This window comes from Neomonachus schauinslandi, chromosome 4, assembly GCF_002201575.2.
Source record: "Neomonachus schauinslandi chromosome 4, ASM220157v2, whole genome shotgun sequence".
Classification (NCBI taxonomy): Eukaryota; Metazoa; Chordata; class Mammalia; order Carnivora; family Phocidae; genus Neomonachus; species Neomonachus schauinslandi.
In genome coordinates this window covers 32559243-32586155 of record NC_058406.1, presented here as the reverse complement: position 1 = coordinate 32586155, position 26913 = coordinate 32559243, and the positions used below count along the sequence as shown (strand labels likewise).

Sequence of the window (26913 nt, the reverse complement as noted above, 5' to 3'; positions counted from 1 at the left end):
TATTTGACAGAGAGAGACACAGCAAGAGAGGGAACACAAGCAGGGGGAGTGGAAGAGGGAGAAGCAGGCTTCCCGTGGAGCAGGGAGACTGATGCAGGGCTCGATTCCAGGACCCTGGGACCATGACCTGAGCCGAAGGCAGACGCTTAACGACTGAGCCACCCAGGCGCCTCCCACGCCCTCACTTTCAATCTGAGGTGTCTTTGGGTCTCAAATGAGTCTCTTGTAGACAGTGTATCGATGGTCTTGCTTTTTTATCCAATCTGATACCCTGTGTCTTTTGATTGGGGCACTTAGCCCATTTATATTCAGAGAAACTATTGAAAGATATGAATTTAGTGCCACTGTATTACCTGTAAATCACTGTTTCTGTATATTGTCTCTGTTCCTTTCTGGTCTATGTTACACTTGGGCTCTCTCTTCGCTTAAAGGATCCCCTTTAACATTTCTTGCAGGACTGGTTTAGTGGTCACAGATTCTTTTAATTTCTGTTTGTCCTGGAAGCTTTTTATCTCTCCTTCTATTTTTAGTGACAGCTTTGCTGGATAAAGTATTCTTGGCTACATTTTTTTTTTTCATTTAGCACCCTGAATATATCATGCCTATCCTTTCCGGCCTGCCAGGTCTCTGGATATATCTGCCAGTCTAATGTTCATACCCTTGTAGGTTACGGACCTCTTGTCCTGAGCTGCTTTCAGGATTTTCTCTTTGTCTCTGAGATTTGCAAGCTTCAGTATTATATGTCAAGATGTTGACCTATTTTTGTTGATTTTGAGGGGGGTTCTCTGTGCCTCCTGGACTTGAATGCCTGTTTCCTTCCCCAGATTAGGGAAGATCTCAGATATAATTTGCTCCAGTATACCTTCTGCCCCCCTCTCTCTTTTCTCTTCTTCTGGGATCCCAATTATTCTAATATTGTTTCGCTTTATGGTATCACTTATCTCTCGAATTCTCCCCTCATGATCCAATAGCTGTTTATATCTCTTTTTCTCAGCTTCTTTATTCTCCATCATTTGGTCTTCTATGTCACTAATTCTCTCTTCTGCCTCATTTATCCTAGCAGTTAGAGCCTCCATTTTTTATTGCATCTTATTAATAGCCTTTTTGATTCCGACTTGATTAGATTTTAGTTCTTTTATTTCTCCAGAAAAGCGTTCTCTAGTGTCTTCTATGCTTTTTTCAAGCCCAGCTAGTATCTTTATAATCATTATTCTGAACTCTAGTTCTGACACCTTATTTATATCCATACTGATTAGGTCCCTGGCAGTCAGTACTGCTTCTTATTCTCTTTTTTGAGGTGAGTTTTTCTGTCTTGTCATTCTTGCAGAAAGTGATTGCTTTTCTATTTGTAGAATTGCAGCAATTCTTTTCTTAGATCACTTGTTGAGTTCACAGGTGTTTGATAGCTATCTAGCTGAATTCCTGGGACTAGACAAAACTAAGGTCTCCTACTCCTCTGCTATCTTGGAAAGTTTAAAAAAATAATTTTTCAAAATAAAGAATCTGGGATGCCTGGTGGCTTAGTTGGATAAGCATCCGAATCTTGATTTCAGCTCAGGTCATGATCTCGGGGTCCTGAAATCAAGCCCCACATAGGGTTCTGCACTGAGTATGGAACCTGCTTAAGATTCTCTCTCTCCCTCTCCCTCTGCCCCCCCCCAAATAAATAAATCTTAAAAAAAAATAAGAATCATTGAGAAGAGTAGCATTGTTTTACATTCTTGCAAATCTAACATCCAGCTTAAAGGAAAGTAGCTGATTTCTTATACTTCTGCATTCTGTATTCTCATATTATTTTAGTTAAACTATATGAAGAAAATCCAGCCTCACGTTGATATGTGGTTGAAAAAGATGGGGTTATCTTAATGATCATTTTAGATGTTCTTCTTTGCTACTATACCAAAATTTAGCAGGTAGTAGTTTCTTTCTTTCTTTTCTTTTTTTTTTTTAAGATTTTATTTATTTATTTGACAGAGAGAGAGCACCTAAGCAGGGGGAGCGGCAGGCAGAGGCAGAGGGAGAAGCAGGCTCCCCGCTGAGCAGGAAGCCTGATGTGGGGCTCGATCCCAGGACCCTGGAATCATGACCTGAGCCGAAGGCAGACGCTTAACTGACTGAGCCACCCAGGTGCCCCCTTTCTTTTTTTTTTTTTAAGATTTTATTTATTTATTTGACACAGAGAGAGCACAAGCTGGGGGAGTGATAGGCAGAGGGAGAGGGAGAAGCAGACTACCTGCTCAGCAGGGAGCCCTATGTGGGGCTCGATCCCAGGATGCCAGGATCATGACCTGAGCTGAAGGCAGATGCTTAACCGACTGAGCCACCCAGGCGCCCCAGCACATAGTAGTTTCTTAAAGGTTAGTTGCAACTTGAAATCTGGTGCCATATTAATGAACTTTTTGTGCTCTGTTACATTAAAATCCACTGGTCTTTGACTCTTGCCCTTTGAATGGATCATTTATCTATGCATGATCTTGTAACATCATGTGCTGATCATTTAGAAAATACTGCTTCACTGAATTATGCAGATCTTCCAAATGTTTACACATTTTATTATACATTGTTAAAAATAAATTTTCATTAATATCCCCCCCGGTCTCATCAGAAGTCTTTGAGTATTGCAAAGCTGTCAAGCTCATGGTAGTAGATGTAAGTTTTCCAAAATTCACTGGGAGGCTCAAATTTTATTTTTGGTAACAAAAACTTTTTTCATGAGTTACAGTCTCGGTTCATATTTTGAGAAAACCAAGTCTGAACAACCCTAGTTTGTCAGTTATCCTTTGGTATTTCATAAGAAAAGCAGCTAATTCAGCTCAAACTCAAAACAGTACTTTTCCTTGAGACAACCGTCATAACTTCAGTATGCAGAAGTTCTTCATACATGCTTTCCACTGTTGCACAGAATATTGAAAAGACTCAAGGGTCAAGCAAGGCCTAATAAAATGGATAATTTTTACTGCTTTATCAAGGACAGTCGTAAGTGAAACATTTTTTTGCTTTGTTTTGTTTACTGTAAGCAAATGACAGTGAAAAGTACATTTGACTACAGGGACCATTTGGTGCCACTGCCTAGATTCACACAGTGCCAGGAGCTTTACTCACCATTGCTTTGCACCATTAGCAAAATGTCAGCAGTGATTTTCAGTCCCTGTTTTAGGATTTTTTTTTTTAAGTTTTTTTTTAAATGAAAGAGAGAGAGAGCATGCACGCATGAGCAGGAGGAGGGGCAGAGGGAGAAGGAGAGAGAGAATCCTCAAGCAGAGTCCCTGCTGAGCATGGAGCCCGAAGTGGCCCAATCCCAGGACCCTGAGATCATGACCCGAGCTGAAATCAAAGTCGGATGCTTAACTGACTGAGCCACTCAGGTGCCCCCTTGTTTTAGGATTATTTAAAAATAGTTTTAACCCTGAAAAGGTCTCAGGAACTCCAGGGGTCCGTAGACCACACTTCGAGAACTGTCGACCTTAAGCCTGTATTCACCTATGTCACTGGGTTGTATGAGGGATTAAGTGAAAGAGTAAAGTGCAAGAAACAATTCCTACACATAGAATAGACTAAATAAATGATAACTATTATTATTACTATTATTTTAAATGGCAAGGTATATAATGGGAAGGGAGGAAGTTTAGAGGAAGAGGAGAGATCTTTTATTTAATACCTTTTACAGTCATTCCCTATTCTAGTTATTTTATGTGTCATCATATTTAATTCACAAAGCAACCCAGAGAGGAAGTAAATAACCCATTTTACAGTTAAGGAAGTGGGTTTAGAGAGATTAAACCTTTCACTCAAGTTCACAGAGCTAAAAAAAAAAAAGTCAGAATTCTCAGTCACTTGACCCTGTTCACTGGGCACAGGTTAACTAAGAGGGGACTAGAAGGGAAATCTATACTCCATTAAGTTGAGAAGTAGCAGAACTGCCTTGAATCAAGAACTAAGCCCTCTGACTTCATGAACTCATCTGAGAAGTATATTTTTAGTCTCAGACTTGCAACTTGTTCCTGAGAGCTATTCTACATTAGAATATTATTTTATTTTATTTTATTTTAACATGTCCTATTTTAGCTGTTCTATTTTTTAAGTTTTATTCCTAACTGAGGAAGTAAAGGCCTGCATCATTAGAACTGGCATCCTGAGTTCCTGGAACGAGTGTGGAAGGGCAGCCTTACTTCCATGTATTGGGAAGGAAGCACATATCCCTCTGTTAAATCTAGAGGCTCTCAGCTGACCTATAACTATCATGCATCACTAACCCAAACTTTCGTTTGAGGCAATGAAGTATGAATTATTATTGTTACAAAGCACAATTTACATATCCAAATGGGTATTTTCCTTTTCAAAGCAGTCCTCTTAAGGGGTCTACATATTTCTTTTAACTCTGCTGCTGTGGCTCAAAAGTAGCATGGAAGTCCTCTTTCGGAATTGCATCTTCCTCTTTGAATGTAGTTTCAAGTTTTAGAAGTAGCCAGAATCATTTGATGCCAAATCTGATAATTCATGTGGCTCAAAAGAGGACATCGTTGGCTAAATCTTCAGTAGTGGGTTCCTAGACTAGATCTGGTTGGTTCAGGATACAGTATTTTTTGAGCACCTACTATATCTAGGCACTGCGCTAAGTGCTGGCCTCTAAGAGCTTATGTGAACACAGTTCTCAAGCTGCATTTCCTAAATATTTTGATGAAGTGTAGCATCTCTGAAATGAGGGTATAGTACCAAAGGACAGCACATATTTGCATGTGTATGTAGGTATACATTTGTAAGATTCTTATTACATTATAGTAATCTTGTATATAACCCGCTAGAATGCACAGGGAAATCAATTCATCTACAAAGCAAACATTTTTGAGTACCAGGTGCTGTGGTAAGCAGCAGACATTAAAAAAAATGTAAACTGAAGGAGCCTAAAATCTGGTGGGACACAGACATATTCATCCACCCATGAAAAACATAAATGATATAACAGAGACATGGACAGAGAGCAGCAGGGACCAGGAGGACGCTATCGGTTCCTTTAAAGCCAGGTTGTAGCCATGCGATTCACTGGACTGTTATTTTTCAAAATGCAATTGTAGACTTAGTGCATATCTACCAAATACTCTGTTCTGCAAACTTCAAGAAATTAGGTAAAAGGGCTCCGGCTCCATAGTTGAGGAAGGGGCCAAAGTAGCCACCAGTCCTTCGGTACACTGCCTAGAGATGGAAGGTGGTCCAGAGGAAGTGCTGGGTGTCGCTGCCTTCAGCCGGCCTCAATTCTTTGGGAGGGGCAGCTGGGAGGGTCCATACAATACTCTTTATTTTTACTCAATTTGGATTTTAGAATACGCAGTGGCATTTGAACATCTAGAGTTTAGTATTTTATCGTTTAGGAGAAAACCCGATGGAAGCCAGGGGATGCCCTCAAGCTGCCAGGGTGTCTAATCTCTTCACTGAAGCAAAAGGCAGAAGCTTGGACTGTTCAAGTACAGAATTTCAAGTTCCAAAATCCTACGTGCATTTACACTGGGCCATGTGATTGTCCTGTGATGAGCTCTACCAAGCAGAGCCTGCAAGTTGAAGAAACGCTTCAGTAAGCCCCACCTGCCACTGGAGCCTTAACCACCAGACCAGCCAAGCTGGAGACTAGACCAGTTCTACAGGCTTTCACTCCTTTCCAAGGGACTGACCTGAGTGCACAAGCGCCCCCAGTTGGTAACAGGGCTGGAACTCAGCCGGGCCCAACTGGAGCTTGGAAAACATTCTGTTCTATAGGATATAAACAGCTGTTGTCCCCAAGGGATCCCAAACCCTGAGCAAAGAGGAAGACGTGAAGGCCACTGGGCCTGCGGTGGGTTGCTCTGGCTCAAGGCCACACGTTATCTGGCACACAGGAGACGTGCGGACAAGGAAAGATTTAGTGAGGATAAGGCAAGGCTTGGCCCGACGTGCAGGCATGAACCCCAGAGGCCAGTGGCCGTGGGTAAAGCTGTTTAGTTTTCTCAGCACTGTAGCCTGAGACGCACTGCTTTGCCCCACAGAGCATCTGGAAAGAAGATGTAGGACAGCGACCACAACAGGCAGTAAAACGCAGTCAGAGAGAACGGAGACAAGAGCAGCATGATGGCACCTGGAAGAAAAAAGGCGAACACTCCGTTTTTATGAAGCCCTCCTTCGTGTATTTTCCATCCTCTTCTCTCGCATCCCCATCCTCCCATCCTTCGGTTTGTACTCGTGGTGCCGAAGAGACAAAAATCAATGAGACATGAGCCCTGCCCTTAAGGAGGTATTGTCTGTTTGTAACTAGATGATCATAAGCGAACGCAAGCTCAGGTTCCATTTTGTCGGATTCAGATCAGAAACCCAGTCTTAGCCGAGAATACATTTGAGTTGCCCAGGCCCCTTGTTATATATGATTGTGTCAAGTTTAACACGTGACAATGGCCAACACAATGTTACCCGTATGCAGAAGAACACAGCAGACCTGAGGCAGCTCTCCCTTGAAAGGCCTGCTTCTGCTTACCAGTTATTCCTGTCTGGAATCTGGGAACATGGCTAGTAACCAGTTCCCTATACCAGGATAGAACTTTCCCTCGTGGGCAAGAGTGGCTCACTGTGCTTAGACGGTGCTGAGATTGATTTCCTTCTGTGAAAATCTAGAATTTTGGTACTGCTAGGCCGAGGGTGCTGATGTGGCCAGCCCCCATGAAAACCTTGGGCACTGGGTCTCTACAGAGCTTCCAGCTAGATAAGACTTCACGAGTGTTGTCACAATTTCATGCTGGGTAGCCCCAGAGGGGCCCAGATTTTGCCCCTTTCACCTTCCCTTTGCTGCTCTTGCCTTGTGTCCTCTTGCTGTGACAAATCTTAGCCATGAGTCTAACTATAGGCACCCCGTGAGTCCCTAGAGAATCAATGAACCTGGGGGTGGTCTTGGGGGACCCCCAACACATTTGAATCTCAGATTCACCACTGAAAGGCAAAAGGGCGCCAACACTTGTGGGATATCTTCTTTGCATTAGACATTCTGCTAGGTATGTTACAAAGATTGTTCCATTTACATTTCAGAATAACGCTGTGATTCAGAATCAAGTCTGTTTTTCAGATGAGGAGACAGAGGGGATGTAACCTGCACGAGGTCTTGATTCAAACCCATGTCTGCTTTTGTAAAAAAAGTAGACACTTAGCCTCAGAGAGCTCAAAAAGAGGGTGGGAGAGTACGGGGCAACAGCAGGTCCATGGGGATAACCACCATGCATTCCTCAAGAGAAATCAAAACATTTGATCTGGCAGAAGACCACTTCTAAGGGCAAGAGGCAGTTACAGAAACGGATCGGAACTTTGGGATACTCAATATCTAAGAATGGTCATTGATCTGTTAAGGCAAGGAGACAATATTTTAGTTGTCCTGGAAAATATGTGACATAAGATCTCAGTAGCCACAGGCCAGCTTCTCAGAAGCTCTGTGGAGGAGATGGAACCTCAGTCTAAAAAGGGGATTGGGGCGCCCGGATGGCTCAGTGGGTGGAGCATGCAACTCTTGATCTTGGGGTTGTCAGTTCGAGTCCCACAGTGGATGTAGAGATGACTTAAAAATAAAATCTTAAAAAAAAATAAAATGGGGGCATCTGGGTGGCTCAGTCAGTTAAGGGTGCAACTGTTGATTTTGGCTCAGGTCATGATCTCAGGGTGGTGAGATCAAGCCCTGCACTGGGTTCCACACTGGGCGTGGAGCCTGGATAAGACCTCTCTCCCTCTCCCTCTGGTCCTCTCCCGCGTGCTCTCTCTCTCAAAAAACATTTAATAAATAAATAAGTAAAAAGGTGACTATCTGCACCCCAGGTAAGAGGAATATTAACAGTGGCCATTTTGAAATCTATCCAGTAGGGCTCTGGTATTAAATAGTGTCTAAATCTGTGAGGTGCAATTTCCTCCTTTACTCAGAGCCAAGACAATCCAAGGAAGGCTGAGGCCAAGCGTATGGTGTATTTTGAGGTGAGGGGATCAGTGGTATCTACAGGAGCAAAGAACATCATGGGAAACACTGTTGCTATGAGATAGGAGTGCAGGTGGAGAGAAGAAGGGGTCTAGAAGTTTCCATTTACAGGACACATCTGTGCCAGAGGATTGGTATACATTATCTCATTTAATCTCAAGAATCCTGAGGTAGGGATTAATGTCTTCATTTTATAGATGAAGAAAACTGAGCTCAAAACAATGAGGTTATTAGCCCAAGTTCATGCAGTTAATACGGGCTGGCGGGTCTGTTTTCCTCCTTTGGTCAGTCTCCCGCCACTGAGTCAAAGTAGCCACTTAAAACTGCTGCTCAGAAATCCCTTCAGAGGCTTCCCATTTGCTGTTAGGATCAGTTCCCCAAAGCTGCCCATCTGGCAGCCTCGGCTTCTGTCCCTAGCGTCTCTCAGCAAGTTCCAGCCACACGGCTGCACGAATGATTCCAGCACCTTCTAGCTTAGAGCTGTCACAAAATACCATTTTCTCTTCTGAACTACCCCTCTCACCCACCTAGCCAGTCATCTTGCAGGTTGCTTTTTTTTCTTTTCCAGTTCCATAGAGATATCATGGACATATGACATTGTATTAGTCCAAGGTGTACAACATAAGGATTCGATATTTGTGTGTGACACCATCAGCACAGGAAGTCTAGTGAGCATCTGCCACCACACAGAGTTACATGTTTTCTTTTCTTGTGATAAGAACTTTTAAGCTCTCCTCTCCTAGCTACTTTCAAATGTACGATATGATATTGTTAACTGTGGTCACCATGCTGTCCCTTATGTCCCCAGGACTTACTTATAACTGGAAGTTTGTACCTTTTGACCACCTTCAGCCAGGTGAAGCAGCCTTTCCCCCCTTCAGGCCATTTCCGCCTAACTAGGTCCCCCTCCAACACCTTCTCAGAGCACCCTGTGCTTCCACAACACATCACAACAATGCATTTCTAGTTATGTCTGTCATCATTTGGTTGGTGTCTGTCTCCCCTATCAGACTGTAAAGCCCGAGGTGGGAAGTGTTTGTCTGGTTTACCGATTTGGTTCTCAGCACCTGGCGTACGGCAGGTGTCCCCGATTGAACTTGACAACATTCAACAAACACTCACTGAGCAGCTACCCCGTGGTTGGCACAATCCTGGGTCCAGGGATTATTGCGTGCCTAACAGAGAGTTCTCTAGCCGGGGGCAGGTTTAGTGTGTGGAGACAATGAACAAGTAAAGGCATGCCAGATGATGATAAACCCCATGCGGAAAGATAAAGCAGGGTAAGGCAGCTCGGGAAAGCTGGGGCGAGGTACAGGGTGGCAGTGAGCAGCAGGGATAATAAACAATCACTGGTGACATTGCGAGCAGCCATTTTCACTCACCTCCCAGATAAACCACTTTTTTCCAGTTCTCAGACTCCAGGATTTCATCGTGTGGGTAGTAGCTCTGGTCCATCATGAATAGAATCATAAGTGAGGCCATGCAGGAGAGAATGAACGTGTTGCCTTTGGTCAGAAGGGAGGTGGAGGCTAAGACACAGGAAGCATAGCGGCAGGGTAGACCCCTGTACGTGAGCTGAGCGTCTGCTGGAGAAAGAAGAGCCAGGCATTAGCTGCTTCCCACGGCTCTAACGCTATCTCACCCGAAGCAAGCCCCTCTCGTTGGGTCTTCCCTTCCCCACGTTCCAAATCCCCCTCCTTGCAGGGCAGTGGCAGGCTGTAAAGCATTTAGTCATTCACAGAGAGGACTTGGCACCAGATCCCCATGGGGAAGCAGGCTGCCAGGACCAGGCGGGGACCCCGGCCCCGAGGACGGCTCTGTAGAAGGGTCTCCTGAGGTCGTCTGGTCTGCATCTGCCCTCCCTTGCATTGGGAACTTGGGCAAGGCAACTGCCCTCAACAGAGCTCCGTTTCTCCATCTGTTGTGGAAAACTGGAGGATGACCTCTGGTTCTAGATTCTGTAAGTCTCTGTGCACCCTCTAAAGGTCACACAATAAGAAAAAGGCACAGCTGCTCAGAGAACCCCGGGACCCTGCCCCCAACCAGGGCTCTGCTGGTGCAGCCTGCAGCCTTCAGTGGGCCTGGGACGCAGGAGAAGGAAGAGGGACTCCACAAAGGAGGGGGAGAGTCAGTCACTGCCCCCCTGGCTTCTGGCTCCCACCGGCTCCCCCTCCCTGGCTCCCGACGCTCAGCTACAAAGCTGGGGATCACTCACCAGTTGAATAGAAACACAGGCGGAAAGTAGCAGCTAACACATAGATGACAGCCAGGAACCCACTCAGAGGCCCATCCACGCCGAGGAGCAGGGCTGAGGCCAGGCCGAAGGTGGTGAAGATTGCAAAGTCATTCAGCTCCACTCCTGCTCCGGAAGGCCAAGGTTAGAACTTACACTCATTTGTCTCGCACCTTAGTCCACTCTGGTGGGGGAGCTGCAGTGGTGCCAAGCAGGGTCTGAGGTCCCAGCGAGCCACAGCTGCTCCCCCGGGGGATCAAAGACAGGGGCTCCTCCTGGCTCTGCCTCACGCTGACCCTGCGGCCTTAGACAAGTCTTCCCCTCTTGGGTCTGACTTTCCCACCCTTTAGCTTCCAGGACTGGGTCTACGACTGGATGCAAATTGACAAGCTAGGGAACCCTTTTTTCAAGCACAATCTTACACGAAAACAGTTCCTTGTATTTTGAACCAGTGGCTCGGCCACCACCACCTCAGCCACCACCCCACTCCCGATCCCTGGATCGGCCCCAACGGGGAGGCCAGGGCAAGGATGGCTGAAGCTAACAAGTGAGCCAGCGGAGGGCTAGCTCTAGACTGTGGGGCTCCCGGACGGCTCTAGGGCTGCTTCTGCCATCCTTGGAGGGTTGTGAACAGGAGTGGTGACCGATGGAGGCCTGTTGGATGTTAGAGGGGGGAGGGGGGATCTGAGATGGGGGCTCCTGGGGTCAGGGATCAGGGGTCTGAGGCCTGGACTCACCTGACTTGGAGCAGAGGCTGAGGTGTCTGGTTATCGCCCCAACTGCCATGTCTAACAGGAAGCTGATCAGAAGCATCCAGGAGGCACAGTGGCTTCTCCTAAAGTGTATGGCAGCGGGCCCAAATAGGATGGCTCCTTCATGGCCTCCACCGGCCAACCACTCCACATACCCCCAATACACCAACACACTTCCTACACTTGCACACTGGCACACACCCCTGCCCTGCATGTCCCCACACTCATGTTCTTTCTGAAATACACTGCTTTATACACCACACACGCACACACACACACACACACACACACCCCTGCCATACTCTCAACCCACAGTCTTAAAGGGGTGCCTGGAGTGCCATAGATAATCAGTAAGGTCCCTTCCAGCGCTAAGTCCCAGGCATATCTGAGGGCACAGGGGTCCTCTGTTTTAGCCCAGCCTTTGCAACCATCTCACTGTGGATTCTCAGAGAAATCCCTCCCTGCATCTCTAGGCCTCTCTTCCTCCATCTGTAAAATGAGGGGTTTGTGCCAAATGACTTAATAGATATAGGCCTATCTAGATGATCTATTTCTCCTAGTGCAAGTTTTGGTAACTTATGACTTACAGAATTGGTCCATTTCATTTAGGCTATCAGATTTATAGAGTTGTTCATAATATTCCTTTCTTATACTTTTAATGTCCATGGGATCAGTAGTGATGGCTCCTCTTTCATTTCTGATATTGGTATTTTGTGTCTTCTCTTCTTTTTTTTACTTTTCTTGGTTAGCCCGACTAGAGGCTTGTCAGTTTAATTGGTCTTTCCGAAGAATGAGCTTTTGGTTTCATTGGTTTTCTCTACTGATTTTTTATTTTCAATTTCATTGATGGCTGCTCTCATTTTTATTATTTCTTCTCTTCTGCTTACTTTGGATTTAATTTGCATTTCCCCTCCTAGTTTGCTAAGGTAGAAATCTTACATTATTGATTTTATATCTCCCTTCTTTTCAGTTTTTCTAAGAGTTTTTTTTTTTGGAGAGATTTTAGGTCTACAACAAAATTGAAAGGAAGCTACAGATATTTCCCATATACCCCCTGCCCCCACATATGCATAGCCTCCCACATTGGCAACATCACTCACCAGAACAGTACATTTAGATTCTTCATACATACAAAGGATGAAACTCCACTGACACATCATAGTCACCCGAAGTCCGTAGATTACCTTAGGGTTCACTCTTGGTGTTGTATATTCTATAGTTTTGGACAAATGTGTGATGACATGTATCCATCATTATAGTATCATGCAGAGCATTTCCACTGTCCTAAAAATCCTCTATGCTCTACCTATTCATTTCCCCCCACCCGCCCCTGTCAACCACTGCTCTTTTTATTGTCTTCAGAGTTTTGCCTTTCCAGCGTATCATATCATATTACTGTAATCATACAGTATGTAGCATTTTCAGATTGGCTTCTTTCACTTAGTAATATGCGCTAAAGATTCCTCCATGTCTTCTCATGGCTTGATAGCTCTTTTTTTTTTTTTTTTAGCACTAAGTAACACTGTTTGGAAATACCACAGTTTATTCATCTGTTCACTTACTAGAAGATATCTTGGTTGCTTGCAAGTTTTGGCAATTATAAATAAGACATCATAAACATCCAATTGCAGGTTTTTGTGTGGACATAGCTTTTAACTCATTTGGATAAATAGCAAACAGTGTGATTGCTGGATCATATGGTAAGAGTATGTTTAGTTTTGTAATGAACAGCCAAATTGTCTTCCAAAGTGGCTGCACCATGTTGTATTCCCACTGTTGCTCCACACCCTCGCCAGCATTTGGTGTTATCAGTATTCTGGACAACTGGTTTGGCTGATAAGTGTGTAGTGGTATCTCATTGTTACTTTAATTTGCATCTCCCTGATAACATATGGTGTGGAGCATCTTTTCACATGCTTATTTGCCATCTGTAGATCTTCTTTGGTGAAGTGTCTGTTAAGGTCCTTGGCCCATTTTTTAATTGTTTGTTTTCTTACTGATGAGTTTTTAAGTTTTGTCTATTTTATAGTACCTTATCAGATGTACCTTTTGCAAATACTTTCTCCCAGCTTACAGCTTGTCTTCTAATTCTCCTGACGTTGTCTTTCACAGAGCAGTTTTCTTTTCCAGTATATGCATTCAATGCTATACATTTCCCTCTAACTACTGCTTTTACCGCATCTCACAAATTTTGATAAGTTGTACTTTCATTTTCTTTTGGTTCAAAATACTTTTCTTCTTTAATTCATGTATTATTTAGAATTGTGTTGTTTAACCTCCACATATTTGGGGATTTTCTAGTTATCTTTCTGTTACTGATTTCTACTTTAATTCCATGTGGTCTAAGAGCATACTTCATATGATTTCTATTCTTTTAAATTTAAATTCAGTCTTATAGCCTGAATGAGCAAAGAGAAGAATGTGTATTCTGCTGTTACTGGATAAAATATTCTATAAACGTCAATTAGATCCAGTTGATTGATGGTGCAGTTCAGTTCAACTATCTCCTTCCCAATTTTCTGCCAATCGGATCTGTCAATTTCTGATAGAGGGGTGTTGAAATATCCAACTATGATAGTGAATTTATCAAGTTCTCCTTGCGGTTCTATCCATTTTCATCTCACATATTCTGATGCTCTAAATGATTTCTAAGATCTCTTGCAGACCCTACATTTGAGGATTCTGCATTGCAGTCCAACACATGCTCCCAGACTGCTCTGAAAGCAGCCACCGCAGTCTCAGGCAAGGCTGCCCCAGCCTGCCATTCCTGAGTCTACACCCTGGTTGCAGTGTTTGGATGGCCAAGCAGAAGCAGAGAGCCTGACCCCAGACTTCAGCTGTCTCTAAACCACCTCAGCACTACCTTCCTTTAGATCCATACCTATGTGTGGACTGGGTTCACCATTGTGCCATAAAAATTACACTCCCAGAAGATTAGGCTGAACTAAGAAGATATTTTCTGTTGCAGGTGTGATCTACTGTATAAGACTCCACAAATCCAGACTTAGAGAATCATAAAATTTTCAAACTGGAAGGGAACTCAAACATCATCAGGTAAGATTATCTTAAATTATGGATGAGAAACTGATTCAGAGAAGTCACATGCTGATGGTTATAGAGAATAAAACAGTTAGGAGGAGGATACCTGCATTATAAAGGATTTCTCTTTAAAGAATTGATTTGCCAAGGCATTGAAATATGATTCAATTATAGAAATATAATTTGCTTACAAAATATAATTTGCTTTGCTTTTTAGGGGTCCATATACATGTCTCAGATTTTCCACAATAGTGCTAATTGTAAATATTCCCCACATCATATGTTCTAATTTAAGAATAAAAAATTTTAGGGGTGCCTGGGTGGCTCAGTCGTTAAGCTTCTGCCTTCGGCTCAGGTCATGATCCCAGTGTCCTGGGATCGAGCCCCACATCGGGCTCCCTGCTCAGCGGGAAGCCTGCTTCTCCCTCTCCCACTTCCCCTGCTTGTGTTACCTCTCTCGCTGTGTCTCTCTCTGTCAAATAAATAAAATATTAAAAAAAGGGCGCCTGGGTGGCTCAGTTGGTTAAGCGACTGCCTTCGGCTCAGGTCATGATCCTGGAGTCCCGGGATCGAGTCCCGCATCGGGCTCCCTGCTCAGCGGGGGGTCTGCTTCTCCCTCTGCCTTCTGCCCTCTTGTGCTCTCTGTCTCTCATTCTCTCTCTCTCAAATAGATAAAATCTTTAAAAATAAATAAATAAATAAAATATTAAAAAAAAAAGAATAAAAAATTTTGAATGGTAGCCTGCCTACCATTAAGTAGGCAGGATTAAGTGAGGGCCACCAGAACAGAATCTCTTCATTTTTCTCATAAAAACCATTCTAGACTGCCACAGCTGGAAGGAACTATAGAGATCACAGTGCAAGCTCCTTGTTTTAGAGATGGGGAAACCAAGGCTCAGGGATATGACCTAGCCAAAGTCACATGTCAGGTTGGTGGTAGAACTGAGGCTAAGATCTTGGCCCCTTGACTCCCAACCCACTACACCTTCTCCTGCCCCTGGTTGATCCTGTGCCTCAGTGCCTGGCTCGCTAGGCTCCCCACTCCTTCCCTCATGCCACTGACTCCAGCTCTTGGCTAGGAGCTTGCTGGGCCCCAGACCTACTTGCAGAAGCTGCAGAAGATGGAGAAGAGCCCCAGGATCAGGTTGGCCAGGGACAAGGCATTGGTAACGTCCTTCCAGGAAAATTCATTCATCTGGGGACAGCTCTGGTTGTTGGTCAGGAAGAAACTGGTGCAATGATCTGGGGCTCAGGGGAGAGGGGTAAGGGTTCCCAACGTCAAAGAGTCCCAAAAGAGGCTCCCAGGGACCAGGCAGTTCTGTTCGCCGGACCTCATCCCAGGACTGCACCCTCCCAACACTGTTTCACTGTCTGGAATAAGAGAGACAGGAGGCAGATGGAGGAGACCAGGAGGCAAAGACAAAGGTGCTGAGGATGAGCGTCTTGGGGAAGCACAACAGCAAAGCAAGTGAGGCCGCACAACCAATTGACTGTACTCCTTGCCATAGTGCGGGCCTCCCTCCAGCCCATGTGGTGACTCTTCTCGTATCCCCATGGCCCAGGGGACAAGGGGTATGGACCCTTCCCCCATCGGAGAGATGAGCCTTTTGTCATACGTAAGCCCTTGTTAAAACAATTACGAAGTTACGGGGCGCCTGGGTGGCTCAGTCGTTAAGCGTCTGCCTTCGGCTCAGGTCATGATCTCAGGGTCCTGGGATCGAGCCCCGCATTGGGCTCCCTGCTCAGTGGAAAGCCTGCTTCTCCCTCTCCCACTCCCCTTGCTTGTGTTCCTGCTCTCGCTGTGTCTCTCTCTGTCAAATAAATAAATAATCTTTAAAAAAAAAGAAAAGGAGAGGAAAAAAAGTTCTTTGGGGCACCTGGGTGGTTCAGTCATTAAGCGTCTGCCTTCAGCTCAGGTCATGATCCCAGGGTCCTGGGATCGAGTCCCACATCGGGCTCCCTGTTCGGCGGGAAGCCTGCTTTTCCCTCTCCCACTCCCCCTGCTTGTGTTCCCTCTCTCGCTGTGTCTCTCTCTGTCAAATAAATAAATAAAATCTTAAAAAAAAAAAAAAACAATTACAAAGTTACTTTTAATACTTTTTTATTCCCGTGAGGTGAGCCCCAGAGGAATAAAAAAGAACCCTGGGAAGGGGTAACCCCCCACCCCCCAGGAATAGCCCAGGGGGTGAGAGGCTCCCTGAGGGGTAGAAAGCACAGAAGAGACCGCCATGGAGTCAGCCTCCTTTGTTCCGCAAGCCATACTCACTCCCTCAGGACAGGGCTGCCGCTGGAGTGCCCCAAGGTCCTGGTTCTGACGGGCCCCAACCAGAACAGCAGCCCCAGCTCCCACAGGGGAAGAGGTGAGACACAAGAAATGAACATGGACAGCACGGAATAGTTCACAAGTACCTTCCACTATGTTCTCGCTCCTGATCCTGACGACCTCAGAAGATGGTGCTATCATGATTTTATGAATGAGAAAACTGAGGTTCAGAGAACTGGGACATTGGCTCAAAGTGACGTGCTAGGTGAGTAGAAGGTAATCCCGCTGCCAGGTTCTCAATCTGGTGCTTCCTTGGCTGGGGGCCCAGCTCTGGGCAGGAGGAGGTTTGTGGGGTAGGAGACCGAGGAGGAGCTCAGTTGGCCAGCCCTGCAGGGCAGCATCAGCCTCCCCCTGTGGTAGCAGCCCTGCCCGGGGGCTCCTCACGCCTCCCAGCCCCTCCGGGCTATGGGCAATGGGTTGGCCCAGCCCGTTTTCACAGCCTGGCGGGCTCTGCTCTTCCTCTAAGACCAAACATGCACTCCGTACAATAGACTGCTTGTGACATGAAGTCTCTTTTGGAGGAAGAGCCCCAGGGCTTTCTGGAACAGGGAAGCCCCGCTAGTTGCTGCAAGCATGCTACCCACAAACAGTAATCCTGCCCCTGAATGAAATACACAAGTTCCAAGGTGTTTTCATGGCCGCTTCCTCATTTAATCCTCATTTGAGAGGGGAGGAAGCTGAGCCTCTTCCTCCTCTCAGCCAATGTCTAGCCCCAGGCCCCTCTGGTCTGGGCCAGAGTTAAGACAAATTATGGTCCTTTCCCATAAACCCGTCCACCAAGATATCAGAGGCTGGGAGGGGCTGGGCTTGGAGTTTGGAACTGGGCAGGGTTCATGGGGCTCACTCCTCCCCCAGGCCAGTCTCATTCACCAAGGCCATCAGGACTCCTGAGACCCTCTCAGACGTCAGGGCCCCTCCAAACCTAAGACAAGAAGAATGCTGGCTGAGAAATCGGAGAGGGGAGGGGAGCCAAGGGCTGGCTGCCTACTTCCTCCCCAGGAGTCCCCCCTCCCAGGCTCTCCTGGGCCTCAAGGCTGACTCCAGCAAGACCAAACACCTCTGTGCCCAGCCCAGCCCACCCCTGCCTGGAGAGCAGCACGCCAGCATCTCTGCCCCTCAGAGGTAGTCAGTACATACCTGGGGCATTTCTACCAATCACCAGACACACCTCATCTGCACTACTTCAGTTATTTTTTAAATTAACGATCAATTATCTACTATATCATCCCTTTCATTCAGGAAGCACTTTCACATCTGTGGTTTCCATTGGCCCCGTGAGGTTGGCCAGATGAGGGTTACTACCCCTACTCGCAGGGTAAGGCAAAGAAGATGCAGAGAGGGGAAGAGCCTTGCTCAAAATCACACCAGAAGTGGCAGATCAGGACTTACAACGTCACCTTAAATGTTCTTTCCCCTTACTCTGCACTCTGCTATCTACCAACCAACGTTCCTGAGCATTGTATTCTCCCTAAGCTCAGACTAAGCTAGGTGCTGGGGAAAACCTTCATGGAATGTCCAGTCTACCCAAGGAAACAGCACTCATGCATGTGGAGATTCCCAGACTCTTCATCTTACAGGTGAGGAAACTGAGTTTTCAAGATAGTCAAGCGACTTGTCCCAGTGAATGATGGAGCCAGGATTTGAATTGGGCCTCCTCTTTCCCAATTAAATGACATTGTCAGCATACAGCACGGGTCCCAGGTGTGAAAGAATGTGGACCTCAGAGTAAGGGCTCTAGAAATCCAGAGAAAAAAGGAGCAATCCATTCATTCAGCAAACATTTGGTCATGAGCAAGATTCACTGCCTGGTGCTTGGCACACGGAGAAGATTAAGACCTGGTCTCATGTCTCAAGGAGCTCAGTAGAGCAGAGGTATTCAACTGTGCACAGAAAAGGGGAGGTGACCAGGCTGCCAGGGGAACATAGAAGAGGGGTCCAGCCTGACAGGGGGCTTAGAGAAGGCCTCTCGGGTGAGGGGGTCCGAGGCGAGGTGTTGCTGGGCAGTGGCCTGCAGGACTAGATCATGTCACTACCCCATTTTGTGCAAGCTGTCCATGGCTTCCCAGGCACCCAGGATGGAGTCCATCTCCTTCCTTTGGTGTACCAGCCCTTACGATGAAGCTGGCTCTCCCTCTGCTCTCAGGGAAGCCTGACCGCCCCCACCCCAGCCAGGCGACCCTCTACACTGCCGCATCTCCGTGTGCTCACCATGTGACACCGGGCACTCTGCATTGGCACGGCCTATCCTGTCTTCCTCCTCTACTACAGGGGAAGCAACTTGAGCGCAGGCTGTGGTCCCCTGTGCCCAGCACGAGGCCTGACAATAGAAGTTGTTCGATGATTGTTAAGTTAGTAGAGGATGTCACTCTGGTGCTTCCCCAAGATCCTCTCACTGCACCAAGTCACATCTCTCCCCTGCCAGAGCCTGTTCAGTCCGTCCTCCAAGAAGCCTTCTCAGATGAACTGTCAACAAACCAGACCCTCAGCACACCCAGCATCTACCCAACGCTTAGGATCTTCCATTTACTCATTTTTAAATGCATGTGTTGATGCCTGCTCCGCGCCGGGACTGCGTTCTGGGGGCAGGGAGAACAAGAGCTAGGCTGCATCCTCAAGAGGCAAGGAGTCTGGCAGGGGAGGCGGATCCGGGTAGGGAAATGCAGGCAGTGTGGCAAAAGTCATGCTGCACAGGGGCTGGTCGCAAACTAGAGCGGGCATGCGCTCCTGGGGGGGGGGGGGGCCCCCCCCCCCGCCCGGACCCCCGGCGCAACCACGGCAGTTAGAGATGCCCCCACGCGCAGCCCCGCGGGCCACTCCGCCACAGACAGCCCCGCCCCCTCCCCGCCGGCGTCCCGGCCCCGCGGGGCTGCAGCACCAGCCCTGACACCGCCCCGCGCCCAGAGATGGAAGAGAGGGAGCCAGGCTGGCCTCCAGGACCGCTCCACCGCCCCCCGCGCGGCCGGTGGGCTGGTCGCTGACAGCACTCTGGGGAGGAAAGCACTCTGGGGAGGGGCATGCGTTGCCTCGGATGCCTACCTGGGGACCAGACATTCCTGGGTGGGGTGAGGGCAGCACTCTTAACCCGCTTCCTGTGCGGTGGAGCAGGCCAGCCGGGGCCTGGGGGAGCCGCACGGGTCCCAAGCCTCTCACCCCTGGCTCTTAGCTCACAATCCCTGAGAGGCAGGGGAGGGGCTGTGGGGGGAGCTCTAGTTGGCAGAAAGGGGGACTTCAATTTACAAAGGAGCCTAGGCCACCCTGGGGGCGCCTTGGGGAATGGAGGGATCTGGGAGGAGGGGACTGGTCTCTCTCCATCGTGGCCAGCAAGGGAAGGCTGGGGGCGGGGGGGGGGGGGGGGGGGGTGGGAAGGGACCAGGGTGCAGGGCGTGTGGGAGGTGGGCTGCAAGGGCTTTGGGGAAGATGGGGCTGTAAAGGATGGCTGGGGTCCAGACTGTGAAGGGCCCCCAGGTCAGGGCTTTTGCTGTTTGGTTTACTGCTGTATCTTTGCACCTATAAGAACTGCTTAGGCATATGGTAAGTCCCCCCCATCCCACCCCAGTATTTGTCGGGTGAATGACAAAGCGAGTAATTTACACTCAGTCCTGAAAATAGTTTAAAGCAGGGAAGTGACATGGTCAGTTTGGTCTAGAAAGACGATTCTGGCAGCTAGTGTGGAAGAAGGCTCTGTAATACTGCAGGAGAGATGAGGCAGGCCGGAGCAGGGACATATTGCTGGACGGCAACAGAAGGGAATGGGAGGAAGGAGCCAGACTATAGGAGCCATTGTGAAAAGCATCCCAAGGGTGTGGGAGAGAAATGAGAGGGAGAAGGTAAGAGCCTCTCTGAGGGTCTCAATGTGGCAGCCAGATGAATAGTGTGCTACAGAAAGAAAGAAGCTTGTTAGTATTGGGTAGGTTCCCAGACACAAGTTCTGATACCTGCCCCACATCCTCCCACCTGCCCTAATGCCGAGTTAGAGCGGCAGTGGCTTCCAGGACCCCACAGGAGAATACGCAAGAGAAGGGGTGGAGTTGGGTGGTCAGGTGACACTTTGCTTCTGTTAGCAACCGGGAGGGGAAAGAGGAGCGAGCCCTGAGTGGCAACTAGCCACCTGCACTGTGCTCGGTGCTTTACGGACATCATCATCATCATCTTACTGGACGTTCTCAAATGCCCTCGACATTAGTATTAGCATTCCTATTCTCCAGAAGAGGAAATGGAGGATTTGTTGATTTTCATAATTGATGGAGCTGAGACCTAAACACAGTCCAACACTAAAGTCAGACCTAAGGTGTCTGAGAAACTAAAAGAGAAAACGAGGTTGGAGGCAACAAGTCCAGGAGTCAGGTCAGCTTCCTTCTATCCTTTGTCTTTACCTTAATTTGTCCATGCCACATGGACCATTCATGGCAGATTAAAAACTACGGCATACTAATTCTACTGCTGGCTTTAACTCTTGACCAGACTCATGCTGCAGCTCTAACACTACCAGATGTGGAAATCTGAACGGGTTACTTTGCTTTCCTGAACCTATTTCCTAATCTGTAAAATGGGATTGTTGAGTGAACTAAACGATGTGCTCAGCACAGAGTAGAAGCTCAATCATTATCATCATTATTATTATTCTAAGGACACGATCATGCCTCTGTTAGCCTGGACATCCCCAAGGATTCCTTCTGAAGAGGGAGAGGAAGCAGGGGTAGCTACAAAAGACACGTGTCCCCATCTGTCAGAAGTTTCTAGCTTCCTCCTATTCTGGATCTCACAAGGAAGTAGAGAACGAGAACAGTACAGTTAGACTGTCTACACTTGTGCTAATATGGTAGCCACTAGCCACGCATGGCCCTGAAGCACCTGGAGTGTGGCTAGTCTGAACTGAGATGTGCTGTAGGTGCAAAGTGCACACCAGAGTTTGAATACTTAGTTCAAATATACATATAAATAACACACTAATAGCTGTTTAGTATTATCTGCTGAAATGTTAACATTTAGGATATACCGGGTGAGATAAAATATATTATTAAGTTCACCTGTTTGTATTTTTTAAGGTAGCTACTAAAAATTTTCAAGTCATACGTGTGGCTCACACGGTATTTCCATTAATGCCACTGACTTAGATCCCTTCCAGGATATAAGTACATAGACATAGATGTCCATCCATTCATACATTCTTAGAGTATTTATTATGCGCCAGGCACTGGTTCAGGTGCTAGGAATAGGGCAGGAGACAAGACGGACACTGTTTCTGTCCTTGCAGAACTTACACTCAAGTGTGGGGGAAAGGCAACAAATAAGGTCTGCTCGTGAAAAGGGTGATGGAAAACAAAGCAGGGTGAGCCGTCACTTGGACGTGAGAGGAGTTGGGATTTCTGACAGGGTCATCAGTGAAGTGATATGCGAGCAGCGACCTAAAGGATGAGAAGCCACAAACCAGGCAACAATCTTGGGGGCAGTGTTCTAGGCAGGAACAGCAAATGGAGAGCCTCCGAAGCAGAAATGAGCTTGATTGGTTAAACGGACAAGGTCATCGGGAACAGGGCGAGTACAGAGAACGGTGGATCACATAGAACCTTGGCAAGAGGCTTGGATTGTATTCTAAGTGTAATGAGAAATTCTTGGGTCATTTTTATGGAGCGGGGTTATGACCCGAATTCTCTTTGTGAAGGACAATGCTCCCAGTCTCTGTGGGGCTAGACTGAAGCAGGGTGAGACTGGGGGCAGGGAGGTGAGCTGGGAGGCCGCTGCACTAGTCCAGGCCAGAGACAGCGGTGCTCTGGCCCGAGGGGTCGGGGTGGAGGCGGTGAGAAGCTGTCAGATTTGGGATATATTTTGAAGACAGCTGAGAAGACTTGCTGACTGGTGTGGGAAGAACAAGCAGAATCGAGGATGACTTCGACTTCTGGCCTCAAAAAACAGAGGGAGCTAGGTGTTGATGGCAGTATGAGGGCTGGTGATGAAACACGTCTGGGGCAGAATTCAAGGCTTCGGTTTGGACACGTTAGGGCTGTAATGACGTCAAGTGAGGCTGTTGATAAACAAGCCTGCAAGAAACTGGGGAGAGATCAGGCCTGGAGGCAAGCTAGTGAGCCAGCAGCATAGGAGTGGTATGTGATCCCTGGGGATGGACTAGATCACCTAGCAGAGAGAAAGAAAAGAAGGCTAAGGGATAGGCCCCAGAGCAATCCAAAAGCCAGGTGTCAGGAGACAGAAAAGGTGTAGTCAGCAAAGTAGGAAAAAAAGCAAGAGATGCTAATATCCCACATCAAAATGAAGAAAAAAGCTTTCAAGTAAAGGGTGGTCCATGGAATCAAAAGCTTCTTTAGAAATAATTACTCCAGGCACTTAGTAGCTCCTTCCTCCCAAGCTGCGGCTCCTTATGGGGATGAACCCTATCTTGTGCATGAGGGTTTTTCACAGGCTTTAGTGCCGGAAACACGGGCTCCACTGCTTAGGAGTTGTGACCTTAGGTAAGTTACTTATCTTCTCTGGGCCTTGATATACATCCCCTCCATGCTCATCACTACACACCCAAGTGAACGACTCCAATAGCATCCCATAAGCACATCTACCTCTGTCACTTTTAACTTCCTTACACCTCTATGTTGGGATCCCCTAGGACTGGTTATGGTTAGACTTGAATCAAACAGGACTGTTTGATCTATATAACCATGGGCCCGTTGCTTAATCTTTGGGTTCCTGCTTTCTAAAACAGAGATACTGTTGGTGCCTGGGTGGCTCAGTCGGTTAAGCATCTGTCTCTGGCTCAGGTCGTGATCCCAGGGTCCTGGGATCGAGCCCCATGTCAGGCTCCCTGCTCTGTTGGGAGTCCACTTCTCCCTCTCCTTCTACCCTTAGCCCCGGCTTGTGCTTGTTCTCTCACTCTCGCTCTCGTGCTCTAATAAATAAATAAAATCTTTTAAAAAAATAAAACAGAGATACTATATACCTCATAGATGGTTATGTGAAAATTAAATCAGATAATGGATATGCTTGGCAGAATAAACGCTCACTAAGCACTATTTATCATCTTTGTATCTACAACACCAATACTCTCAATGCCTGTGGACTGACAGATAACTTGAGAAGGTAAGGACACAGCAGACCCTCCTTCCAGACAGCTAGCATGGAGAAAGGGAGGTGCGCTCAGCTGCTACTCACACCCAGTGAACCTGGACAGGGCTGGCATGGTGGGCTAATAAAGAAAATATAGATTGCTCATCCTTCTGGGAAATACCAGGGATGTCTCCCCCTTCCATATTTTGCTGAGTGGATCCCCACCATCCATATCAGCATTCAAGCCAGAAATCCAAGCATTATCTGAGAGTCTGTCTTCTCACTCAACCCCTGCCATCTTATTAGTTAACAAGATGCACTCTATTGTAGCTTCAAAATGCCATACTTCATCAAATCCAAGATACCAACTGTTATAAGACACATAAGACACACCGTTATATAGTTCTAAGAAAGGAAAAAATGCTGCCACTTAAACTGTGACGTGCCACTGACTTTTAGAAGCATCCAAGTTCCAGAGATATTAAAATGTGGGGGAAGAAGAGTACATCTTACAATTGATGAGGTTGTACCTCTCATTCCATCACTGCTACCTTAGCTCAGACCTCATCATCGCTTGCCTAGACTAGGGATGGAAGCTCCTACTCGATCATCTTCCCTCCACTCGTCCTCTGATGCCAAAAGAGGTTTATACAAGGCCAATATTACCAACTCCCACCCCAAATCTTTCAATTAAGTCTTCTCCCATAGCCCCTGGCCCACATTCTTCACTTTAAATTGGCTGCAATTCCCCAGATGTTATATTGCTTCTAGTCTGGAATCGCTTTTCCTCCCATTCTTCATCTGCTTACCTCCTAGCTATTAGAAGTAAGAGTTCTTTAGCCAGGGCATACCTCACTCCAGCCCTCCTGCCTGCCGGGACTGGTTTGGTTAATACAGCTTGTTAAATGGATATCCCTTTCTTCACTCACAAATAAATTCCATCCAAAAATGAACCCTACTCCAAACTCCAAAGACAATTTTCCTATAGAGGACAGTTGGAGTCTCCAAACAAGCTCTAACTCTTGTTTCTTTTTCAGCACCGATGTGGGTGTCTGATCTTCCAAGAAGTCTTCCCAAATTCTCCAGTCTGAGTTAGGTAGCCTTCCATGGTGCTCCATACCCCATGCATACCACTAGCATAGCCTTTTTTATACCACATTGTAATTGTTGACTTGGTTTCTCCCCCACTAGACTGACAGCTCCCTGGACACAGGTGCCTTTTTACTCAGCTGTGTTATTCTCCAGAACCTGGAACCTAGAAGGCACTTAATACTTATAAAATGGTTGAATGGGTAGATGGATGGGTGAATGGAAATTGGTTACTGTCTATAACCAGTGGGTCCTAGTTCCCCACTCTGAGATGCTACCTCCAAAATCACCGCATTGCCACAGACTTTCCCCAAGCTTCGTAATTGGCTGAGGCCGCAAAGAGCAACGGCACCACCTGGTGGGCAGTGCGGGAAGCGCACCTTATTGAAGCGCAGGAACTTTTTTTTGAACCGTTCTTTTTTTTTTTTTTGCTCCCGTGGTTAGGAAATGCCAAGTGAGGGGGATTTGTATTTTAAAAAGATCAAGCTGGGGTGCCGGGTGGCTCAGTTGGTTGGGCGACTGCCTTCAGCTCAGTTTGTGATCCCGGGGTCCTGGGACCGAGTCCTGCCTGGGGCTCCCTGCTGAGGGCGGAGCCTGCTTCTCCTTCTCCCTCTGCCTGCCACTCGCCCTGCTTGTGCTCTGTCAAATGAATAAATAAAATCTTAAAAAAAATAAAGTAAGAATAAAATAAAAAGCTCCAGCTGATGACTGTATGCAGAATGGATTGGAGAAGGGATCCAGGAGGAAGCAGGGATGCCAGCTGGGGAGGTTATTTTGTCAGAGCTGAGAGTCGAGTCCCGATCTGTGACTTGAACACTACCATGCTTACCCGCGTGGTAATACTGCCTCTTTTACCCAGGACCTTCTTTTCTCCCTCTCAACTGAGCACTGTGGCAGGGATTCCAAGATCTGCTCCATGATTTCTGCCTTCTGGTATTCGTGCCCTTGTGTAATTCCCTCCTTCGAGTGTAGGCTTGCCTCTGACTTGCTTCTGACAGAATACAGCAAAAGGAGATGTTACTCCAGTGAGGAAGACTACACAAGACTGGAACTTCCGTCCTCCCAGCAGACTCGTCCTTGTTGGCTTTCATCAAATTGCCATGTCCGGGAGACCAATGTAGCAAGGAACTGAAGTCAGTTTTTGGTGAATAGTCTGTTAGTAACAGAATCAACAACCTCAGTCGAACACCCTTGAGGAACTGAAATTCTGCCAACAACTTAAGTGAGCTTGGAAACAGATCCTTCTCCAGCCTTCAGATGAGAACCCAGCCCTGGCAAATCATTGGATTGGGGCCTGTAAAAACCCTGAAGCAGAGGGCCCAGGGAAGTGTGCCTCAACTCCTGACCCAGAGAAACTATGAAATCACAAACGTCCATTGTTTTAAACCACCACATTTCTGGTCATGCATGCAGCAACAGACGACTAATAAGCACCTGCTCAAAATGTGTCACAAGCATGCAGGTCAGAAGCTTATGAAAACCTTGGAAACTCTGTGGTCAGAATCAACTACTGTACCACTAATGTGTGTGTGGGTGTGCGTATGTGTATCCCCAAGGCCAACCCCGCCAGAGGCTTTTGCAGCTGACTCCACAGAGCATCCCCCTGTGAAATGAGTGACCAAGTATCCCCTGGGTGACCCTGTCAGATTCTAGCCCCGTCCTGTGCTGGAACTGCACTACCTGCTAACTAGCCTCAACCCAATCTTTTTTTTTTTTAGTTTCAAGTTTTTATTTAACTTCTAGTTAACATATACTGCAATATTGGTTTCAGGAGTAGAATTTAGTGATTTATCACTTATGTGCAACACAGTGCTCATCACAACAGGTGCACTCCTTAATCCCCATCCCCCATCTAGCCCATCCCCCCCCACCTCCCTCCAGCAACCTGCAGTTTGTTCTCTGCAGTTAAGAGTCTCTCTTATGGTTTGCCTCTTTTCTCCCCTCTATGTTCAACCTCAACCCAATCTCAAACACTTCCAGGTACAAAAAGACCAAAAACAGTCCTCCCTGGAATATGCCTCGCCAACCTTTACGTGGGAAAAAGAAACTCTTCTTTCTTTAATTCTCTGCCTTGTGGGAGAACAGATGGAGATAAAGGAGAAGGAAAGTACACTGGCCAATACTCTGAAAGTCACTGGCTGGGTACCTGTGACCCAGAGAGGATCCCAAGGGACTGACAGGATTCATTACTATCCTAACTAAAAGTAATAACAACAGCATTTATATTCACACAGGGTCTCTTTTCTCTCTCTCTTTTTAAAGATTTTATTTGAGAGAGATGAGAGGTGAGAGGGTGAGAGAGAGTGCGTGCGCGTGAGCGTGCATGAGTGGGGGGAGGGGCAGTGGGAGAAGCAGGCTCTCCACTGAGCAGGGAGCCCAACATGGGGCTCCACCCCAGGACCCCAGGATCATGACCTAAGCCAAAGGCAGACACTTAACTGTTTAACCAACTGAGCCA

At 47.0% G+C, this 26913-nt stretch overlaps 1 protein-coding gene across 1 annotated transcript; it reads right to left on the bottom strand.

Moving 5' to 3' along the window:
- Window positions 1-5975: 5975 nt before the first annotated feature.
- On the bottom strand, window positions 5976-15224 carry TMEM269 (transmembrane protein 269). Its single transcript, XM_021684433.2, has 5 exons — window positions 15097-15224; window positions 10940-11037; window positions 10185-10328; window positions 9352-9552; window positions 5976-6103 (listed from the first exon to the last, which is right to left on the bottom strand). Exons 1-5 carry the CDS (start codon window positions 15186-15188, stop codon window positions 5976-5978), a joined length of 663 nt encoding a protein of 220 aa, XP_021540108.2. The 5' UTR covers window positions 15189-15224.
- Between the last annotated feature and the right edge of the window lie 11689 nt (window positions 15225-26913).